We start from the raw sequence: 21,516 nt of genomic DNA on the forward strand, positions 1-21,516 counted from the left end.
TGACATTCAATATAAGCCAGAAGTAACTAGCGTAAAGGCCATCACTTCCATTATACCCCTGGACATGGTACAATCACGCCGCTTGCCCATCACTCTCATCCCCGTGATTCGAATCTTTCCCCTTCTTCTTTGACGACAGCTGGTCAATCGCCAAATAAACCGAGATAATAATGGCCAGACTCGCCCCAACAAAGCATAGAATATACGCCTTGCTGATATTCTGCACAATGATCTCGATAACACGACGACTCGTCCCATCATCCAATGATGCAAGCTCGCTCCCTCCCAGACCCGAAATGACTCGCTGGATATCGTCCCTCGACCAGGAATGTAGGATATGTGAGATCTGAATGGTGGACTGGTTGATAAACACTGCGTTGGCGATGGCCATGCTCACCGAGGGCGCTGAGAGCTGCGCAAAGGCCATGAAGCCGACTGCTGCGGTAATGTAACTGGGTTCAACGATCATCTGGGCCACAGCGAAAGGCAACTGGAGGTATGCACCCGCACCAAAGCCAATCACGACACTATATCCGTATACCTTTGCGGTGGAGGTTCTCTCGTTGACGGTGTAGAGAGCGACACTCCCAGCGAGGACGAGTGCGCCGCCGCCGAGGAACCAGGGGAGCCACTGGCCGTTTTTGCTGACGACGTGGCCGCTGAGGAGACACGAAAAGACGCAGAAGACAACGTAGGGAAGAATGCGGACACCCGTGTCTAGGGCTGAGTCGCCGTGCACGAACTGGAAGAACAGAGGGAGGAAATAAATGGGGATGAAGGTGGCTGTGATGGCAGAGGCTTCTACGAGGGCGACAAGGAGCAGCTTGTGCTCTTTCAGGAAGGCCAAGGGGAAGGAGACGTGCTCTCGCTTGACGCCGATGGCGAGGAACTGTTGCACCCAGAAAAGGATCGTCACAACACCGGCCACGACGAACAATGCGATGATCTGCGGGCTGTTCCAGGGGTAATCGGTGCCTCCGAAAGATATTGCCATGAGCCCGGCTGTGAAAGTGCCCGTCATCAGGATGAACCCTAGGAGGTCGACCCCCTTAAGGCGACGCCAGAAGGAGAGACCGGGATTGGCGTCTTTACTAGGGACCAGGAAGATATACACTGGGACACAGAGGGCACCGATGCACAGATTGATGTAGAACGCCCAGCGCCAGCCTGCGCTGCTATCGGAGAAGGCACCTCCCAGGACGGGTCCCAGAACGGTCCCAGCTCCCCAGGTGAGGCCGGGAAGACCCAGGTAAAACGGCCGCTCCTTTTCTGTTGTGGTGAGGGAGAGCAAGGCCATGGATCCAGTGTACATTCCGGCGCCTCCAAAGCCGCAGAGGGCACGTCCAACGATGAGGGCTGCCATCGACGGCGCAGCACCGCACACCGTGGATCCCAATTCGAAGAGGCCCACGCAGGCAAAATACAGCCATTTCACGTTGAATCGACCATACATCTGGCCCCTGTTGCCCGTTAGAGGACTGACATCTTATATTGCCGGTCATGACTGAACCCACCAGAACAGGTTGCTACTGGCAGCTCCCAGCAGAAAAGCCACTGAGATCCAAGACAGCTGGCCCAGCGAGTCAAAACGGTCCACTATAGCAGGCTGGATATTGGCCACAATCGTCTGATCCAAACCGTAAAGAAAAGTCGCCGAGAGAATGGATCCTACCACCACGATCCAGGCGAAGCCACGCACCTCCCTCGCCTCGGACGTCGCAGGTGGCTCAGGGCTGGCTGGAGGGCCGATATCGCTGTGCTTCTCAACGTCGATCATGATTGCTACTGAGTTTAGGGGACCTGTATGAGGCGTAGAGCCTCTTCAGAGCTGTTAATATGTCTTGTAGGAACAAAGCTTTTTATGGGAGTCGCTTCGTGTCGGGATTAGCGGACCGGAGTACAATGATCGACCTCACGCTGACGACGCTAGGCAGGGATCAGGGCAAATCCGAACGAGGGAACTATCGTATCTAAGGCTGCGAGTGCTTGAGGAGACATATGTTTGCTGTCTTACTTCTGGGCTGTGCTCGGGATGTTAGGTGTTGATTTGAGTACGCATGGGGAATGGGTGGGAATGGCTTCAAGTTTATATCCCCAGTGCTCCAGTCCGTAACCAGGTCCACTACATATTGCAGTCTCCTTTAATTCAAGCTAAGGTGCCCTGTCTCTGATGTAGTCAAGGAGTCTATAGACTCTGCGTCTATAAAACAGGGGAGTGCAGTATAGCATCATTGACTTTATTTATTTCAGTATTCCACACGTTCATAGATAATAATGCTAAAGAGCCCCCTCAGCAAGCTTCGAGGAACTCGCCAGGCCAGGATATGACGCGATTTCCCGAGTACTCCGGTCCTCTACGAGCACCAGCTACATCTTGAGCGAGCTACGCAAAGCGGGCAGCAGAGAAACCAATTTAGGATTACAGCTTCACAAATACCATCTCTTGAAAATTGTACAGCATCATGTTGGATTCGTCGTCTGTAGAAATTTTCAACGCTCTTACAGCGTACCTGCCATGGATCGTGGCGGGAGGACTCGTCCTTTATCTTGCCTCAGCTTATGCTAGGCTACGCCGTATCCGCGGACCGTTCTTTGCCTCAATTTCGAATATCCCACGCTTCTACTGGGTCTGGAGTAGACGGGCACACGATATCCACATCGACCTGCACCGGAAGTATGGCAAGTTGGTGCGTTTTGGGCCGAATATGGTTTCAGTCGGGGATCCTAAGGAGGCTCCCGTTATCTACGGATTCAGTGGAAAGTATAAGAAGGTTGGCCAGAATACAACTTCGTTAATCAAAATAAAGGACCTAACCAGGAGCAGTCCAAATTCTACCAAGTCATCCTCCCCATGTCCAAAGGAAAGATCCTCCCCGGGCTGTTCGCTACACAAGATGAGGACATCCACCGCATGCTCAAGAAGCCCATTGCCAGTATATATTCCATGAGCAATCTCGTCTCCTTCGAGCCATTCGTAGACCAGACCATCCGCTGTTTTTTTGACCAGTTAGACCTCCGATTCGCTAACCAGGGCCGACCCCTAGACTTTGGGATGTGGTTGCAAATGTTCGCCTTTGATGTTGTGGGGGAGATCACATTCTCTCAGCGACTGGGTTTCCTTGAGAAGGGAGAGGATATTGATAATATCATGGGAGATATCTGGAAGTATTTCCAGTATGTGGCGCCGGTACGTTACTCTTCTAGAGATGATATGACTAGGCTAAGATGTAGGGCTAGGTCGGCCAAATGCCGTGGATCGATGAATTCTGGGTTAAGAATCCGTGGATTTCTCGCCTGCGCAAAGCCTCGTGGTCTGCGATGGGTGACTTTGCCGCAACCAGACAGAATGAGCGGATGAAGTTGATGAACAGCCCATCCGGTGAGGCGAAGAATCTGAATGACCGAGATTTCTTGTCCCGATTCATTGACGCGATGGCGAAGGATAAGAGTGTACCGCAATGGTAGGCGATCGTGCGCGAATTCGAGAAAATTGTGTATATCTGATATTTAGTTCTAGGGCACTCCTGGCATGGACGCAGTCAAACATCACAGCTGGCAGTGACACAACAGCCATCATGCTTCGAACCATCTTCTACAACCTGCTTCAAAACCCAGAAACCATGACCAAACTGATGGATGAACTGCGAACAGCAGCCAAGACTGGATCCCTCTCTCCCATCGTAACATGGAAGCAAAGCCGGCAACTTGCGTATCTCGACGCCTGCATCAAAGAGGCAGGCCGAATCCATCCGCCCTTCGGTCTTCCTTTGGAAAGAGTTGTCCCAGAGGGTGGAGTGGAAATCTGCGGCGAATTCCTGCCCGAGGGAACCATTGTGGGTATGAATGCGTGGGTCGTGCACCGTGACGAAGAGACCTTCGGTGCAGACGCCGATTATTGGAAACCTGAACGATGGCTGGGGAAGGATGAGGTTGCTGTGAAGAAGATGGAGAACAGCTTGTTGACGGTAAGGGCCATCCATGTCAGTTGAAGATTGCAGGAGTAACAGTCGTAGTTTGGCCACGGCCATCGATCGTGCATTGGGAAGAATATCTCGCACTTGGAGGTTTATAAGCTGGTGCCGACGTTGCTGCAAGCTTATGAGGTATGTCAACTTGTTTATCACAGAGAAATAACGGGTCTAATATAAGCAGATTGAGCTTGAGAATCCTGGTAGCAAGTGGAGAGTTGAGAACCGATGGTTTGTGCCACAGTTTGACTTTAATGTGATCATGAAGAGGAGGAGCCAGTGGCCGTAGATGGGTTTACAAGACGACTACGTTTAAGATGTTACAACCGTCGAGTTGTCAATAAAATGGAACTTCACAATACAATTCCTTGGGGATAGAGCAGCTTTCTACACCTCATACTGAAATACTACGCATCGAGTGATATACACACTACACGCGGTCCAGTTCTTTTCAAGCATGGCAAGAGTCCCGAATAATTTGGATGAGAACTCAGAATATTTTTGTTTCTGGGAACCCCAGAGACGAGTAAACTTGACCGATTCGAATTCCTGAACCATTAGAAGTGCAGACCTTAAGCTGAAAGGTAATATGACCGAAGTGGAGTACGAAATAAACTAGCAGAAGGATAGACTCCTTTTCCAAACCCTTTCATTGACATAGCAGGTATCTCTCGATCTATGTACACCATAGTCCTTCCCCGAAAGCAACATGCCCTCAGACTTAACCCAGCTAGGCCTGAATCCGCGTCTATTTATCATGCTTGCGAATGAAATCAGTAACGTCGTGCAGCATCTTGCGGCCAGTACGGTGCAGGAGGATATTGTGGCCGGTATTAGGGTAAAGCAGAGGGCGATGGTCCGCGGCGGCTGGGAACTTGTTGTAGACCTCTAGATGGTGATCTCCACAAGAAATACCGCAAAAGGTGACATCGTCTGTTTCAGATCAGCCATGGACTTTACCGAGAAGAACAAGGGGAAGGGGGGAAAAGGGAGCGTACTGTTCCCAAGAGCCAGGAAGACTGGGCCCTTGTACTCCGGAGCTTCTTTGGCGTGGAACATGAAGCTGACAGCCTCTCCGACTGTGTCGGCGTCCAGGTCCTCCCAGTCCGGGATTTCAACACCATGGTCAAAGTCCCCGTAGAGATGCGAGAACCGACGGGTCGCCAGACTGGGCATGGTGGTGTAGAGATCGGGCATGAATCCCCAGCGCTGTGGGTCGATCTTGTTGGCTTCGGCGCGCAGCATCATCAGAAGGGCTGGGTAGATATAGTCAGTGTACCATGACAGGCCCAGGAGGACGAGCTGGTCGGCCGCGGTAGGGTACTGCGTTGCGAGGGAGTTGCCAACGGCAGCGCCGATAGAGAAGCCAACGTATACAACACGCTTCCAGCGGTGACCGTCGATCTCGCCGGCCTTGAGGGCCTTGATGAATTGGCGGGCGGTCTCTACGTGGGCCTGGGTCTGGACTTCGTGCATGGCATCGGGGCGAGTGCTGTTTCCGGCACCTATTGCGGGTGTGAGAATATGCTGGAGCATTATATACAGCAGGATAGACTTATACCAATCAGGTCAAAGGCCATGGTCGCGTATCCGGCCTCGTTCATATGCTTGGTCCAGCTGTACCGCTCGGGCTGATATGCGAAATCCCACATGTGCTTGGTGTAGGTGGCGCCGTGGGCCAGCAGCTGGATAGTATCGGACTTGGCGCCGCCCTTGGGGATACAGGTGCGGGTGGAGACATTGTAGGTGCCGCTGATAAGGATCTCCTTGCGAGTAAGAGCATAGAAAACCTCGTGGCCGTAGCTGTCCAGAGTGAAGTTCTGGGTCGAAGTCTTTTCTAGATGCACCGGCAGAAGTCGCTCGGTGCATGTGGCGCCCCATTCGGTGACACTAACAGACCCTGCGATGGCGTGAGTTAGTTAGCCATAGACAGTAAACGAGAAAGGCAGATATAATAAGGATAAATATAGAAGGGCAAGATTATACTGTTGGAATTGTGAGGAAGAGCAACAGCCCCCGTCCAGGCCAGGGGCAGCAAAGCCAATGCGAGAGACAATCCAGCCAACATTCTGCAAGCCTTATTTCAGATCTGACACTGGTGAGTGGTAGAGATTCAAGGTTGACTACTTGTCTTTGCCTGCGCGTTTCTTAGAATCTCTTGGAAATGCGTTGGAGTTTCGTGAGACTCCTGTGTCTTTTAGATAAAGTTCCACCTCTTTCTGGACATTATTTTGCCTTCACGATTGCCTCTCTACAATGGGCCGGAGTATACAAGTCTCTCGTATTCAAATTCCGCCGGTAGATGATGTCTCCAGGTCTTCGGTCCAACGGATTTCGGCAGGTTGGCGCCGAAAAGTGATCTGCAGCGGAGAAATGCGCCACAGATGACAGGCAGCTCAGCACCTCGTACTCCGGTCCAGTACACCACGGCGGCTTTAATTCATTCCTTGGTTGCTCTCCCTCGTATTTGCGACATTCAATACATTCTTTGCACTCTATTCTAGTATGGCATCGAAAGTCTGGCTCATCACCGGCTGTTCCTCCGGATTTGGCAAATGCATCGCAGAAGCTGCCCTGCGGCGGGGCGACGTTGTAGTGGCAACTGCGCGTCAAGTTGCCACTCTCGCTGATCTCGAGAGCAAGGGTGCTCTAGTCTACGAGCTGGATGTGACCTGGCAGGACGAAAAGTTGAATGGCATTGTGTCTGATGTGCTGGCAAAGACGCGGCGGATCGACATCCTCGTGAACAACGCAGGCTACATTCTGACTGGGGGAATTGAGGAGGTCAGGTACGTCAAAATTCTCAGGATACGAGCTTCCTACACGATACTAAGACATGTCCCAGTGCGGAGGAAGTCTTCCACCAGTACGACACCAACGTCATCGGCCAGCTCAACGTCGCCCGTGCCATTCTTCCTCACATGCGCCAAAACCACGCTGGGGTCATCTGCAACATGGCGTCTATTGGGAGCTGGCGCGGTGTCGCTGGTGCTGGAATTTACTGTAGCTCCAAGGCAGCCTGTTCGATCAACTCGGAGGCTTTGCGTGCTGAAGTCGCCCATCTGGGGATCGAGGTGGTGGCAGTAGAGCCTGGCTACTTTCGCACCAACTTCCTGACCGACTCCAATCGCAAGCGGGCACAGAAACGCATTTCAGACATTGCTGGTCCCGTGGAGGCCGCTTTGTCGACTTTAGATGAAAAGAACCGCAAGCAGCCAGGCAATCCGGTTGTTGCGGCGGACTTGCTGGTTGAAGCGCTGACGCAGACTGGCCGATGCGAGGGAAAGACTCTGCCTTCGAGACTAGCTTTGGGTAACGATGCGGTTTATCTGATTCCGTCGATTTTGGATCGGGTTCGTGAGGATATCTATGACTGGAAGGAGCTGACTGGGAGCACTGATTTCGAGTAGCTATTCAACTATGGAGAGACCAGCTAAGCGACGCACGATTGATCCTGAATATGATTTCCGTGCTATTCCTACTGCTTGCGGACAATTCCTATATGTTCTCTAGCTTATATTCCTAGTATTTACATAAAAGAATCTACAAAGCGCCCTGATCCTTCCACGACTGCAAATATTTCGCCAGCAAATCCACGCCAACTCCACCACAGGACCTGAGTGTTCGAGCAACAGCCCTCGAAGCATCGGTCCGCAGTATAATCGGCCCACTGGCAAGGTTCTCAAAGTCACTGGCAAAAAAGTCCTCAAGACCCGTGAGCAGGCCCGTCTGACGAGCCTGCTTAATCCAGTCCTCATACTCGACCAATGACAAGCCCAGCTCAGAGCGCAAGGAGATCAGCAAATCTGCCCAAGGTTGCCGAATAGGATTTTCCACATGGTAGAAGTGTTGCTGGCTGTCAGAGAGAGTAATCTCTGACACTACACGGCCGGCGATGTCCATAGGCAGCCACGAGTAGCTCTGTAAGTAGAAATCAGTACTCTGTGTCCTTTTATATGTGTGTTTTGGTCACTTACCCCCTGAATATTAGGAAGAGCTCCGATTTTGGCCGACGTGGAGACCAGAGTAGGCAGATGTTCTGTCTTTGTCCAGAACCCCGAGTGATTCGAGCCACTGAGCTGTCCGAGACGCACAATCACCGGTTGAAAGGAGCCTGGAGAAGCCTGCGCGGCATCATCCAATAGACCCTCACAAACCCACTTGGCTTCGGCGTACCCCATTGCCACGGCCCAGTTTGGATCCGTCATGCGCTGCTCAGCGACCCGTCTTTCGGGGTATCGGCCTGTGACGGCAATGGAGGAAGTGAATACAAGCCGCGGGACCACATTCGGTCGGAGAGTGTGAATATCTTTGGCGAGCTGGATAAGATTGCAGAGCGACTGAATGGGAGCCTGGAAAGAGGAGAGCTGCCGCTTGAAATCCATCGGCCAGGCATTATGGATGATGTGCGTGACCCTGGAGGTCAAGCTGGTGTAGACCTCAGTTGGGAGACCCAAGTGGTGGTCATGGGTGGCAGTTTGGAAGAAGACGATCTTGTCCTTGCCTGAGTTAGGTAGCTGTATCCCCTTGGAGCGACAGGCTTCCTCTTGCCGAGTCCATGCATCTACACCTGGCTGGGGGCGGTTAACACAAACAATACTCTTAACATGAGGGTTGCGACAGAGGATCTCCAGCATGTGTACTCCCAGTGTACCTGTCGATCCAGTGAGCAGAACGACTTCACTTCCAGCGCGCCGGATGCAATTCAATGCTTCCCGCAGCGTATCCTGCATCTCGAGTGCTCTTTGATATCCTGGCTGTGAGGCCGGTTCACCCGTCATGGCTCCTGCTAAAGATGAGAGAGTTGGGTGCTGGTAAATGAAGTCCGGACGTACTTCTTCCGTGAGCCCTGGGAATGAGGCTCTGTTTGGGAGCGAGTTAAGCCGTCGGGAAAGGCGAGTGGCCTCTAGAGAGTCCATGCCCAGGTCGAAGAAATCCGACTCGTTGGCAATGGATGTCTTAATGCGATCTCCCAAACTAGCCTGGATTAAGGCTCGTAAACCTGGGAGGGCATTGGCAGGATCGAGATAAATATCATTCTTGCTCAGTGACCAATATGCACGTTCAATCTCATCGGCAAAAACGCGAGAAACCTCATTCCTCATGACAGATCCCTTGTCAGATCGAGGGATGGACTTGCCCTCTGGGACCACCACGACAGCATCGTGGGAGGGAACCCGGGCATGTCGATCGACACGATGATTAACCTCATCGATCCACATCCATACCTTGTTGATAAATCCCTGGTATTCAGCAGGAGCAATTGGTTGCTGTGGTTCAATGAGCACGCCGACAGTCTCGCGGTGTTCGCCGAAGACGACAGCCGTCTTGATGCCCGTCTTCACATTCAATGTCTCTTCCAACAGCTGCGGGAGAACCTTCTCACCCGTAGCAAGAACAATCACATCGTCCTTCCTTCCCAAAATCTTGACTTCGACATCATCAATGGAAGCTGGGTTCCTCTCTAGAAGGTCTTGCACCTCAAACGCTCGTCCCCATCCGAACGGATACCCGATCAGTTTGCAGTGCAAGACGTTGTCGGATTCGATGCTCTTGACCTGCAATCCGAAGTCGCTTCTGAGACGCAGATAGTGCCAGTCGTAGCTTCGGTCTGGAATAAAAATGTGTGCAACTGCTCCGATCTCAGTGGCCCCGTAATGATTCAGCAGGGGTATACCCTGGCTATGCAGCTTTTCGCCGATCACAGGTTTGATGGCACCACCACCCACAGCCACGAAGTCAAGGGGTCGAAGCGTTGCAAGAATGGATGGTTCCGAGGAGGATGCCATTTCTTCGATTATTGAGGGTACAGTCATCAGAGTCAGGGCATTGGTAGATTGGAGGAGTTGGATGGTGGAGGAAGCGGAGGGGATGGTGGAAGGGGAAGGGAAGCAACATGGCTTTCCTATAGATAAACTGAGACATGGGGCAAGGAGGCCAAAGCCCTGGATAGATTTAGTATTCTATACATCTTGTAAAACCTTGGGGGGGGGGGGGGTTACTAGCATACATGGTAGAGTGGCAGTGTCGAGACGTTCACACGGCCTACTGACTCTTCGGGCTGCAGACGGTGACACGCGGCGTAGCCCAGGATGTACCGATGCGTGAGAAAGATAGGCTTGGGCAGTCCAGTGGTCCCAGATGAATGCAGTATAAGTGCGCCGGGCTCGTCCTTGTGAGATGGAACGCTTGGAACACGTTGGCCTGCGTACTTGATGGAAGGTGAGGTCAGGAATTCCGAAAATGGAGGGGCGTTAAGGATTTTGATAGGACTGTCAAGTGTTGCCTGAGACGCTTGGGATACTGTTCTTTTCGAGGTTAGAATGGCAGATGAGCCGGTCTTTGAGACGAGATGGCTGATGGCTGCTGGGCCCAGTCGAGCAGAGAGGAGAAGAACAGGGCTCTCAAGGGAGAGGAGGGAGGAGAGGTAGATGAAGAGCCCTAGATCACTCTCCATAAGAAGACAAATGGGCTCTTTGTTACCCCGAACTGGAAAATTGGCAGATAACTAGTCCCTACAAGCCAGGACTGCATGATGTAGGGTTCGAAAGGTCACTCGCTCCAGTTGTCGCTGCTGGCCAAGCTTCACCTCCTGGATGGCGAACAAATGGTCAGGGTTGTGGTCGGCATTGAACTGAATCAGATCCGACAAGGAGTGAACACCCTCCTTGCTGGAATCGTCGTCCAAGCACAGAGTCGCGCGATCGAAGCGTGCGTTCATGTTGGGGGGTATACATAGTGGGGGTATCGAAGTTTGGGGCCATGGTGAAAGCCTCACCAATGTATATGTCGCAAAACTTGTTTGACCTCGTGGCTGTGGGTCGATTTATGATTGTCGACTACTGATTACATGCCAAATATACTTGGATATCCAGATCTTTTCATGCTGGAGGGGGCACAGCAAGGCTGCAGGGAACTGGAGCGGAGTACGTGAACACTGTCCGCCCCAGAGAGCAACATCCGCCTCTCATTACTCCGGTCCATATACACGGTAAGCGGATTCAATTACACGGCATTTAGGGAGTAAGCAATAAGACGGCTTCAAATGTAGATCAGCGCCATGTCGGTGCAGGCCAAACTGTAATATATGCTCTTCCGCGTGGCTTTTTGCAGCTGGCTTCTACCAGAGTTTTCTGCAACGCTGGGACTTTAGCGTATTCAACAAGCAGAAAGAATGGGGGATAAACTTAATTCAACACCAGGCATCCACCGCGTGGCCTTCTTCGGGGGTCAAGGTAGCCGCGCTGTCTTCTCACAGGAGACTTCCAACACAGCCATCCGACATGTCAGGAGATCTCACACCGCGGGCAAAGTCCTAGCGTCATGCTATAATGCATTTCTACAAGAGCTGGTAAACGCCAGAGAGCAAGAACACGGGCAAAATTCAGTTCTGATTGAGCTGGCGGAGCTTACATCCTGCGAGTCGCTCCTGTCTCCTCCCACAACACAGCACAGCAACCCCATCATCCAGGGGGTAACGCTCCTGATTCACCAATTGCTCAGTTACCTGAACCATGTTGAGGCATGTGCAGCCTCTCCTGAGCCGCAACTATCTTTGCAGGAGATTATGAACAAGTGGGACGAGGTGATGGGTTTCTGCTCTGGGGTTATACCAGCTCTCGTTATTGCCACGTCCACCTCGATCGAGGACTTCATTCGAAGCAGTGATCATGCAGTTCGACTGGCATTCTGGATAGGTTATCGTGTGGCCCTTTTCTGTGAAGACCGTGCAGGGCCCCAATGGCGTGCCCGTCCCTGGTCAATTGCCGTGAGTGGACTCAAGGAAGAGGACGTGGTTCAGTTTAACTCCAAGGTGCGTAGTGCCCTAGCCGCTTATACGAAACTCAACCGCTAACGTCCATGAACTGCCCAGGACGGAAACGGCGCTGTCTGTTTCTCAGCACGAATAAACCCCGACATCATCACCGTCACTGGAACGCCTTCAGCCCTTGATCAGTTCAAAGACTTCGCACAGGGCAATGGGGAGCCCATCCCCGTACACGGCTGGTACCATGGAGGCGACACAACGAAGTCAGTGGTCCAGATGGTTCTACAGGATATCACCCGACGCTCCATCTCTTTTCCAGCACGACCGTCCGTATACATACCCGTCCGATCAACGGTTGATGGCAGCCCTATGACCCTGACGGGGGAGGTGACGCTCGCAGAAACAGCAGTCCGGATCATCCTCACTCACAGCCTGAATTGGCAGCTAACCTGGGAGAGCCTATATTTTCGTGCGCTGAGGACGGAAGTGCATGCATTTGGGCCTCACTCACGCTCATTCTTTGGTACCCGATGGAAGAATACACGCGTGGTTGATCATTCACTACCAGGGATACCGAAGACTCCGCCTGCAGATATTGCGATCGTGGGTATGTCTGTGAATTTCCCATCTGCGAACAATAAAGAGGCACTCTGGAACAACCTGGAGAAGGGAGTCAATACTGTCCAAACGGTAAGGTATACTTCCAATTTACCGGGGGTATCTACTGACATGGTGTCCTAGATACCGGAAACGAGATTCAAGATTTCCGAATATACATCGGATGACCCAGACGGAAAGCCCGGCCTACGGTCAATCTACGGTAATTTCGTGGAGAAGCCTTGGGCATTTGACCATGCCTTCTTTGATATTTCCCCTCGTGAAGCTCGATCAATGGATCCACAGGTATGACTGTAACGTCCTGGCTACACCTACAGATACTTATTGAAATAGCAAAAACTATTACTCCAAGCTGCCCTTCACGCGCTGGATGATGCAGGATACGTCCCCGATTCCACCCCATCTTTCCAGAAGGACTCCTTTGGTTGTTACGTTGGAATTGCCACTGGGGATTATGTGGATAACTTGCGAGATGACATCGACGTGTACTACAGCACAGGGACACTTCGAGCCTTTTTAAGCGGTCGAATCTCCTATAGTTTCAAGTTCAGTGGGCCCTCCATGGTGGTCGACACCGCGTGCTCTGCATCCTCCATCGCCATCTACCAAGCTTGCCAGGCTTTGACCAACGGTGATTGTACTGCTGCTATTGCTGGAGGTGCAAACGCCATAATCAGTCCGGACATGTATATGGGCCTGGGGCGAGCACACTTTCTCAGTCCTACTGGCCAATGTAAGGCCTTCGATGCTGGTGCAGATGGGTACTGTCGCTCCGAAGGGTGCGGTGTGTTTGTTCTCAAGCGACTGTCGGATGCTTTAGAGGAGAACGATCGCATATACGGTGTTATTCGTGGTATTGCAGTCAACCAGAGTGCAAACGCCAGCTCCATCACTCGCCCTCATTCAGAAACGCAGGCGAAGCTATTCCGAACGGCCCTCTCCAGAGCTGGTGTGGATGCTTCATCCGTGGATGTGGTCGAGGCTCATGGGACCGGAACCCAGGTAGGAGTTCTCCCCAATCAGCTATTCTTGATGAGGATGAACGTTAACATAAGTCAGGCTGGAGACGCCGTCGAGATATCCAGCATTCAGTCCGTCTTGGGGAAAGTCTCTCGCCAACGTCAGAATCGCGTGTTTATTACCTCGATCAAGGGGAACATCGGCCACGCAGAAGCCGCATCCGGAGCAGCCAGTCTCGCTAAAGTGCTACTTATGCTCAAGAACCACCGGATTCCACCTCAGGTAGGATTAAAGAAGATCAACCCTATACTTGCGGATGCTCTGGCTACGGATATGCAGATCACCACGGAGGGCGCGAACTGGAAAGCGCCTGTAGACAACCTGCCCCGGAGGGCAATGATCAATAACTTTGGTGCAGCGGGTTCCAACTCTGCAATGATCGTTGAGGAGGCTCCTTCGAGTTATTCGCATGTTACTGAACGCAGTGCTTACCCGTTCTTAATTTCGGCTCGAACTATCAGAGCTCTGAAAGCGCGAGTGCAAGCATACCGGCGTTCAATCGAGGTATCGAGATCGAGCCTGAAACTACCCGACATATGCTACACAGCTACCGCTCGACGACGGCGCTACGAACACATGGTGTCTATAACCTGTGGTAATGTGGATGATTTGCTGGCAAAGCTGAGGGATCCTATGTTTACCCGGACTCCATCAAAAGGGAGGCCACTTATCATGGTGTTTTCCGGGCAAGGAGGCGCATATAGTGGCATGGGACGTGAGCTACTGACAACGTCCCCTTTATATCAAACATGTGTCGATCGATGTGAAAGCCTACTGGAAGAAATGGGGTTTCCGAGCATTCGTAGCATGCTGGTGGGCGATGTGAGCGTTGAAGAGAGCGACAACACCTACCTGTCCCAAACAGGCACCTTCGTGCTTCAATATGCTTTGGCCAGCGTCTGGAGGGCATGGGGCATTGAGCCTCAGGCGGTGATTGGACACAGGTAAGATCCACGCCCATAAAATCAAATTGCATGGCTAGGTAACATAATTGAGTAGTCTGGGAGAGTATGCGGCCATGGTGATTGCCGGCATTATGTCACTAGCAGATGGTCTACGCCTTGTCGCAACGAGAGCCACTCTCATTGCAGATCTTTGTGCAGCTAAGGAGTCTGGTATGATGGCATGCAATCAGAGCGACCAGGAGATGCTTCGGTTAATCTCCCACCATGAGGATCTCTCGCACCTGCAGGTGGCCTGCCAGAATACCCCTCATGATTCCGTAATTGCAGGTCCAATTGTCGAGCTGCAGGTTCTCGCTGAACGGTGCAAGCAGTCGGGGTATAAATGCAAGATCCTTGCAGTGCCGTACGGATTCCACTCGGCTGCTATGGATCCTATTCTGGAGGAACTGCACAAGGTCGCATCGTTGATCACATACTATTCTACCAAAATGCGCGTTGGGTCTACAGTGTACGGTGAATTCCTGAGCTCGGTAGTGGACTCGGATTACTTCGTTCGCCAAACCAGCGATACAGTTAGATTCGCTCAGCTACTACAGGCAATCACTGAAGATCAGGAGCTCTCCTCGGCGGTGTTCCTGGAGATTGGCCCCTCCTCTCTTACTCTACCTATGGTTCGCAATGGGGTGTCGGAGCATGAAGAGCACAGGTTCTTTAGCTCGTTGACTAGCAAACTCAGTGCCTGGGAATCGCTTTCGAGCGCGGCTGTCAACCTCTCTTCCTTCTTTCCCAACATTAACTGGCGTGCTGTTTTTGATGGGACCGGTGCCTCGGTCGTCGATGCTCCTGCATACCCCCTTGAACAGTTCGAGAACTTTGTTCCATACCGCGAGACTCGACTCGAAATATCCAACGAAGAAGCAACCAGTGCACGAGACACGATCCTAGATACCGGCCTCCTCGCTACGAAGCTGCGGAGACAGGATAAATTGTTTGAAACACCAGTGGAGTGTCTTGCCCCGTATATCAATGGACACGTTGTGGGAGGAGTTGCTCTCTGCCCTGCCTCAATCTACCATGAGATGGCTGTTGAAGCAGCGTCGCTAAACGGGGTCAGACCTGATCAGATGATTGTAATCACTGATCTTACATTTGACAACCCACTCGTGTACAGTGTCTCGCCCGATGACCGGATTGTTCAACTGCGGCTGGAGAAAGAGAAGCCATTCCAGTTCTCCAGTTACTCGCCATTGCAGCCGGATAATTCCATCATTCATTGCTCGGGCACATTATCACTCGAGAGCATCGCTACCACTACCAAGGCATTTACACGGAAAACAGCCATGATCCAGCGACAGCTGTCCCATCTGAAGTTGCGCCGAGAGCACTTCGACACCTTCAACACCAATATCCTTTACGAGACTATTTTCACCCGCGTTGTGCGTTACGCGGAGAGCTACCGGTCCATCCGCCAACTCACGGTAGCAGATACAGGCCTGGAGGGATATGGCACGTTCAAGCTACCTATCGTTCACCAGAAATGCGTTCTGTCTCCTGCGTTCATCGACACGCTGCTTCACAGTGTCGGGTTCATGGCCAACAATTGCGCCGCCAACTCCGAGGTCTACATTTGTACCAAAGTCGAGTCTGCCCTGATCCTATTTCACGAGGTCGATCAGAAGGACACATTCTCCATCTACTGCAGTCTTTTGAACGGCGACGAGAATGTGCTTATCGCCGACTCGTACGCTCTTTCTTCCAGTGGACGCCTCGTAGCTGCTGTTGAGGGTATCCATTTTAAAAAACTCAACCTGAAGGCATTCCATACCCACTTATCTCGGTATCAGACTAATCTCAGGCTGCAACTCATTGCAGACAGCAGCTCTACAGTCTCATCTGCATCTTCCGATGACAGCGCTTCCACTGGTGAATCTCCGCTTTCGACACCTCCCAATACTGACGATGAAGCAGTGTCAATTGCCCCGCTAGTCACCAGAGCTATTTCCAAAATCTGCGGTATCGATCTCGGTCCATCAAGTGCATCTACATTGCTATCAGAACTCGGAATTGACTCCCTCATGGCGATTGAAATCGGTGCTACTCTCCAGAAACACCTCCCCATGGTCCAGCTAGACAGCTCAAAAATTATGGAGATCCTCACTGTCGGGGACCTTACACGTGAGGTAGAGAAGCTCACCGGTACAAGACCGCAACTACCAACGGAGATCCGACCTAAGCCTAGCCGTCGGACAAGCAGCCGCAGAGATATGGTTGAGAAGGACAAAAGCAACGACAATCCAGATCGCAGTGGGATCAAGTTGATCCTAGCGGGGGTATGCGGGATTCCAGAGTTTTCACTGCGCGCAGACCAGCCACTCGGTGCATATGGAGTCGACTCTCTGCTCTCTATGGAGCTCCGACAAGCGCTCAAGAAAAAGCTCAAGGTCGAGATTTCTGCTGAACAGCTCCATGGTGATCTCACCGTCAGAGAGCTTGAGGACCTTATTGTGAGAATGAGGAAGCCAAAAGATAGGTGCAGAGATGGACTGCGGAATAACATCAGGCCCATCCTGCTACAAAAAGGAGATCCAGACTCTGTCCCCCTGATTCTCTTCCACGACGGCAGTGGATCAGTAGCTCCGTACTCCAAGCTGAAAAGAGTTCCATTCCCACTCTACGGGATTTCTAGTCCGAGTCTTACCCTTAAGGCTCCTAGGATCACGACTCTAAAGGAAATGGCTGAGCTTTATGCGGATGCAATCCGTTCTACATTTGACGGGCCTGTGGTTATCGGAGGTAGGTACTAATTTCCGAGCTAAAAGAAGCACGATTCTAACAGAGGCTTAACAGGTTGGTCATTCGGCGGTGTATTGGCATTTGAAATTGCACAGCATCTGATGTCCCAAGTTGAGGGTGTTATTTTCATCGATTCCCCATCTCCAATAAAGCACCAGCCTCTGCCGGACGCTGTAATCCGGTATGTACTACAGGATCTGGATGCAGGGACCCACGTCGTTCTTCGGACGCAGTTCACATCATACGCGGTAATGCTAGGAGAATACAGACCCTCAAAGATACAGACAGACATTCCTTTTGTGCTACTACAATGTGAGCAAACATTGAACACGACTGAGCTCTGCAACGTTGAGTATCCCTGGCTGGAGAACGAGGCAGCTCAGCAGGAGTCAATATCCGAGTGGAACATGCTACTTCACAGTAAGATGCATGTGTTGAAAATTCCAGGTAATCATTTTGAGCCGTTTAAGCTACAGAATGTAAGTTTATCTCACTAAAGTTTTCTTAACATAGCTAACAGTTTCTAGGTTACGAAGGTGACGGAGAGGTTGGTTGAGGCGTATAACTATGTGAGGGGGTAGGAAATTGGAAATTGAATGTCTTGAACATGGTGTGAAGTTAGATTTCACTGCTTATAGTTTTTGTTCAAATGCATATGATTTTTGTGACCCACATCCATGTAACCTCTAGGCGTATTTGGAACGATATTATCCAATAAGTGAGGTATTATTCCGCTTCTGATGGGGAATAACGGGTCAATACAAAGCAGGCCACTATAGGTTTCTCGAGGATGCAGCTTGAATAACGCGTCTACAGCTAGAACCGGCACGGAGCAAGCGTGCAGACATGGCGGGACCTCCACAACGTCCAGACTTCTTCACCCGGTTTGACATTGTTCAGGAGGTAAGATCTACCTCATCGTTCCTGTAGGAGCTCATATCATCTCATGCTAAACCCGGAGTACATTCCCTACCCTGAAGGGCCGGAGTACGTTCCCTACCGTGAAGGGACCGAAGTAGCTATGCCTCCCGGCACACGCAACAGCAAACGGGGGCGAAGAGATAATGGTCTAGTTCTAATTCCCTATATCAAAAGAAGACGGGAAGCCACTAAACAGGAATATAGGAAGCTGCAAATACAGGCCGACTAACAAGCAACATGGCCACAACACTTGGTGGATTCACGTTCGCGAACGGATATCGGCAGCCGGCCGACACGAATCCCTGGCAGGTCGAGAATGCAGACACCTGGGATAAGGAGGAGCCGCACTACAGTGTTCCTCCCTCTGTTGAGCTGCTCACCTCGCCTGTGCATAACGATGTGGGACTCAATTACCTCCGGACCTGGCCTACGATATACGATGGGACTGCATCCCCCCACGGGGTGCCAAGCTGGTGGAAGCCGAAAAAGAAGGTAGATGTACTAATATCTGGAGGTACGATCTTGGATGGGCTTCAGACAGAGCTTTATTGAGCATTTACTGACATCTGACGTACCTTAGCCGGCCCTAGTGGCCTACAAATCGCGGCCAGTCTAATTCGCCAGGGACTATCGGTCCGCATCATCGACAAAGCATCTGCTCCCTTGCTGGCTGGACGAGCGGACGGTGTCCAGCCACGATTCCTGGAAACACTAGGAACCTGGGGTCTCGCAGAAGAGGTTGCGGAAGAGGGCCCCTTGATCGAGCGAACGGCCATCTACAAGAACGGAAAACCTTTGCTTCACGCTCGCTCCCACCAGTCGGACTCGAGATACCGTGGACTGCATGTTATCACACAGGGCCAGATTGAACGCATCTACGTGCGAGACCTCTACCGACACAAGGTGCTAGTGGACCGTACCACTGTCCTGAAAGAGTACAAGGTTGAGGGAAACGAGTCCGATTCGCATCCAGTCAAGAGCGTTGTTACCAACACAGCGACTGGTGAAGACGAGGTCATTGAAGCCAAGTTCCTTGTCGGTTCCGATGGAGGAGCGAGTTCTATTCGGCGCAGTCTTGGGATTCCTTTTGATGGAGTGAGTACTGATATCTATTGGGGTATTATGGACTGTGTTTTCGAGTCGGACTATCCTCATGCGTGGATTTTTGGGTTAGTGTGATCCGTTACTCCCTATTTGGCCGCTGCTGAGATGGTCTAGATCCGTGATCAATTCGAAGCATGGTGGGTGTGTGATTATTCCTCGTGAGCAGGGATATATCCGGTGAGTCTGACCATCAAAGGACATTATATGAAGGCATGCTAACTCTGCTCAGTCTGTATACCCAGCTGGACGTCTCGAGCACCGGCTCCATCGCTCAATCCAGACTTGCAAGAGACATTGATTTTCAGGAATCCGGAGGTCGAGTGGACGTTCACTCCATTACTGCCGAAGAAGTTCTGGAGCAAGCGAACCGTATATTTGCCCCATACAAGCTAAAATTTGCGGCGCCTTTGAGCTGGTTCGCAATCTGGAAGAGTGAGCCTATACTCTTATTCAAAGAATACTTACGTACTGACGGAAAAACCACAGTCAGCGAGCGCGTAGCTCGATCATTCTCCTCTGAGAACCTGCGCGTCTACCTGGCCGGAGATGCTGCTCACGTCCATAGTGTGATGGGCGCCTTTGGTCTTAACGCTTCCATCCTCGACTCGGCCAATCTCGCCTGGAAACTTGGCCTCTGCGCCTCCGGTGCAGCAGATATAAGCTCCCTCATGCCGACCTACGACCGCGAACGCCGTCTCCACGCCGTCCGAATCATAGAAACATCAGGAAAATACCTTCGTTTCGTCTGCAACTCCGAGCTCCCTGTTGCACGACTTTACGAAGCTGGCGCGGATCTCGGATTTGATCCATCCCGCAAAGCCCAAGCGCCCAAGGCAAAGACTAACGGAGCAAGCAACGGAGCTGCATACGGGAATCATGGCAAACCAGAGACAAACGACCACGGACATCATAATGGAGTGAAGCTTTCTGTTACTAACGGGGTCGAGACCAACGGCCACAAGATCCACCTGAACGGTAAGACGCGGCATACCAGCGAAGAGGAGGCTGAGCGACAGGAGGACTTGGAGTTCATCCGAACCTTCTTTCCCGAGTACAGTCAATTCCTCCTAGGCACTGACTGCGAGTATGGCATGTCTTGCATCGCTCCACAGGAGCCTACCGTCGGGACGGGGAGAAAACCAACAGTGCTCCGTAACGGAGTGCGAGCCCCTAGCCCTCGCGTGTGCTTCAGCACGGGTTCAACAGGCTATCTATACGATAAGATGAAGGGAGCTAACCGGTTCCACGTTGTTGTCTTTGGATCTGATCTTCTCGGACCTGTGAGGACACGACTCGCCGCTTTTTCTCAGGCTTTAGCGCACGAGAGTCATTTCTTTAACCGATTCGGTGGTAGCCGGCGATTTAACATTCTCCTCGTCGCGAAAGGCCCACCGTTTGAGCTGGAGGAGCGACTCCAGGGTGACGATGTGGCTGCCCTCAAAGAGAGCGCCGTGGTTATCTCGGATGATCGCACGCCGGAAGACGATGCACACTCTTCTTACGGGGTTGACCATGTTACTGGTGCTGTGGTAGTTGTTCGACCGGATCTGTGGGTTGGGAAGACGGCGGCTCCAGACCAGGTGGACGAGTTGGATAGTTATTTTTCGTCCTTCCTTATTCCCGTTGATAGACATTCATGACTTTGTATTGCACAGAGTTAATTAGACAGTGCTATTATGTTAACTCTCGTACATACTTCATAAAATAGAACTAGATATCCTACACGCTTGCAATGATTTTCCACCATCGACCGTACAAAAGCAAGTACCAGGCAGCGGTCAGCCTAAGTTTTTCGTTAGGAACGGCGTTCCGAACTATGTTTAACTAAGTACACGCATAGAAAGGAGTGAGGGTGTCGCACCGTTGTCTGAATCCTTTCCAATTCTACGAGAGGCTTCTTTTCAAACAAATGAGACAATGAGGCAATTGAGCCAGTGCAAAACTTCGGCTCAACCAATCTCACCCGTTGTGTAGTTCGCCATTGATGTTGGGGGAGTATGTCTGAGTTGTCATAAAGTCAGTGATGTCACAGTGGGAGACGCGAGTATTGACGTTGAACTCGTCAGCGAGCTTCTTAGCATTTTCCTTTGCTTGTTAAGTATGTGATGGCAACATCTGCGCTCATCTCGACACATCCGTGAGCTGCTCCGAACCCAATTCCACGGGGGTTGAGGCTCCAGTGACAACGATAGCCTTGCCTGGGGGATTGAAATGGGCATGTTAAAAAGGGATCTCCTGAATTTTTGAAAGTGTAGATGAGGGCGGTGCCAAAACTATTGAAGTATGTGTTTGTTTGTTGGATGGTTTGGGACAGAATATCAACACCTGGATGCTATTTCTTCTGCTAAATGTGAATTCCTCCACTTCTCACTGAGTTACCATCACCAGACCCATATTAGTTCTACAACAACCTGATACT

The 21,516-nt window shown here is 51.5% G+C and overlaps 7 protein-coding genes across 7 annotated transcripts; 3 read left to right on the forward strand and 4 right to left on the reverse strand.

Moving 5' to 3' along the window:
- Positions 1-73: 73 nt before the first annotated feature.
- ATNIH1004_003376 (uncharacterized protein) lies at positions 74-1,777 on the reverse strand (the record flags this gene model as incomplete). Its single annotated transcript, XM_033568054.1, has 2 exons — positions 74-1,460; positions 1,515-1,777. The coding sequence occupies 2 exons, from the start codon at positions 1,775-1,777 to the stop codon at positions 74-76; spliced, it is 1,650 nt and encodes a 549-aa protein (XP_033430049.1).
- Positions 1,778-2,462: 685 nt separating this feature from the next.
- Positions 2,463-4,257, forward strand: ATNIH1004_003377 (cytochrome P450; the record flags this gene model as incomplete). Its single annotated transcript, XM_033568055.1, has 6 exons — positions 2,463-2,771; positions 2,825-3,187; positions 3,238-3,461; positions 3,518-3,965; positions 4,014-4,103; positions 4,153-4,257. The coding sequence occupies 6 exons, from the start codon at positions 2,463-2,465 to the stop codon at positions 4,255-4,257; spliced, it is 1,539 nt and encodes a 512-aa protein (XP_033430050.1).
- Positions 4,258-4,716: 459 nt separating this feature from the next.
- On the reverse strand, positions 4,717-6,036 carry ATNIH1004_003378 (alpha/beta hydrolase; the record flags this gene model as incomplete). The annotated part of the gene is made up of 4 exons (XM_033568056.1): positions 4,717-4,901; positions 4,967-5,473; positions 5,530-5,868; positions 5,955-6,036. 4 exons carry the CDS (start codon positions 6,034-6,036, stop codon positions 4,717-4,719), a joined length of 1,113 nt encoding a protein of 370 aa, XP_033430051.1.
- Positions 6,037-6,473: 437 nt separating this feature from the next.
- On the forward strand, positions 6,474-7,378 carry ATNIH1004_003379 (uncharacterized protein; the record flags this gene model as incomplete). Its single annotated transcript, XM_033568057.1, has 2 exons — positions 6,474-6,757; positions 6,814-7,378. The coding sequence occupies 2 exons, from the start codon at positions 6,474-6,476 to the stop codon at positions 7,376-7,378; spliced, it is 849 nt and encodes a 282-aa protein (XP_033430052.1).
- Positions 7,379-7,511: 133 nt separating this feature from the next.
- ATNIH1004_003380 (uncharacterized protein) lies at positions 7,512-9,757 on the reverse strand (the record flags this gene model as incomplete). The annotated part of the gene is made up of 2 exons (XM_033568058.1): positions 7,512-7,889; positions 7,946-9,757. The coding sequence occupies 2 exons, from the start codon at positions 9,755-9,757 to the stop codon at positions 7,512-7,514; spliced, it is 2,190 nt and encodes a 729-aa protein (XP_033430053.1).
- A 212-nt stretch (positions 9,758-9,969) lies between these two features.
- On the reverse strand, positions 9,970-10,689 carry ATNIH1004_003381 (uncharacterized protein; the record flags this gene model as incomplete). The annotated part of the gene is made up of 2 exons (XM_033568059.1): positions 9,970-10,409; positions 10,488-10,689. The coding sequence occupies 2 exons, from the start codon at positions 10,687-10,689 to the stop codon at positions 9,970-9,972; spliced, it is 642 nt and encodes a 213-aa protein (XP_033430054.1).
- A 453-nt stretch (positions 10,690-11,142) lies between these two features.
- Positions 11,143-20,737, forward strand: ATNIH1004_003382 (Type I Polyketide synthases (Type I PKS); the record flags this gene model as incomplete). Its single annotated transcript, XM_033568060.1, has 15 exons — positions 11,143-11,781; positions 11,842-12,426; positions 12,478-12,639; positions 12,688-13,356; positions 13,414-14,318; positions 14,374-17,072; positions 17,127-17,551; positions 17,600-17,641; positions 17,889-17,975; positions 18,034-18,144; positions 18,198-18,507; positions 18,574-19,162; positions 19,212-19,274; positions 19,327-19,529; positions 19,584-20,737. 15 exons carry the CDS (start codon positions 11,143-11,145, stop codon positions 20,735-20,737), a joined length of 8,643 nt encoding a protein of 2,880 aa, XP_033430055.1.
- Between the last annotated feature and the right edge of the window lie 779 nt (positions 20,738-21,516).

The sequence above is a fragment of the Aspergillus tanneri genome, assembly GCF_003426965.1.
Source record: "Aspergillus tanneri strain NIH1004 chromosome Unknown AapTan_1_pilon_pilon_pilon, whole genome shotgun sequence".
NCBI classification, from domain to species: domain Eukaryota; kingdom Fungi; phylum Ascomycota; class Eurotiomycetes; order Eurotiales; family Aspergillaceae; genus Aspergillus; species Aspergillus tanneri.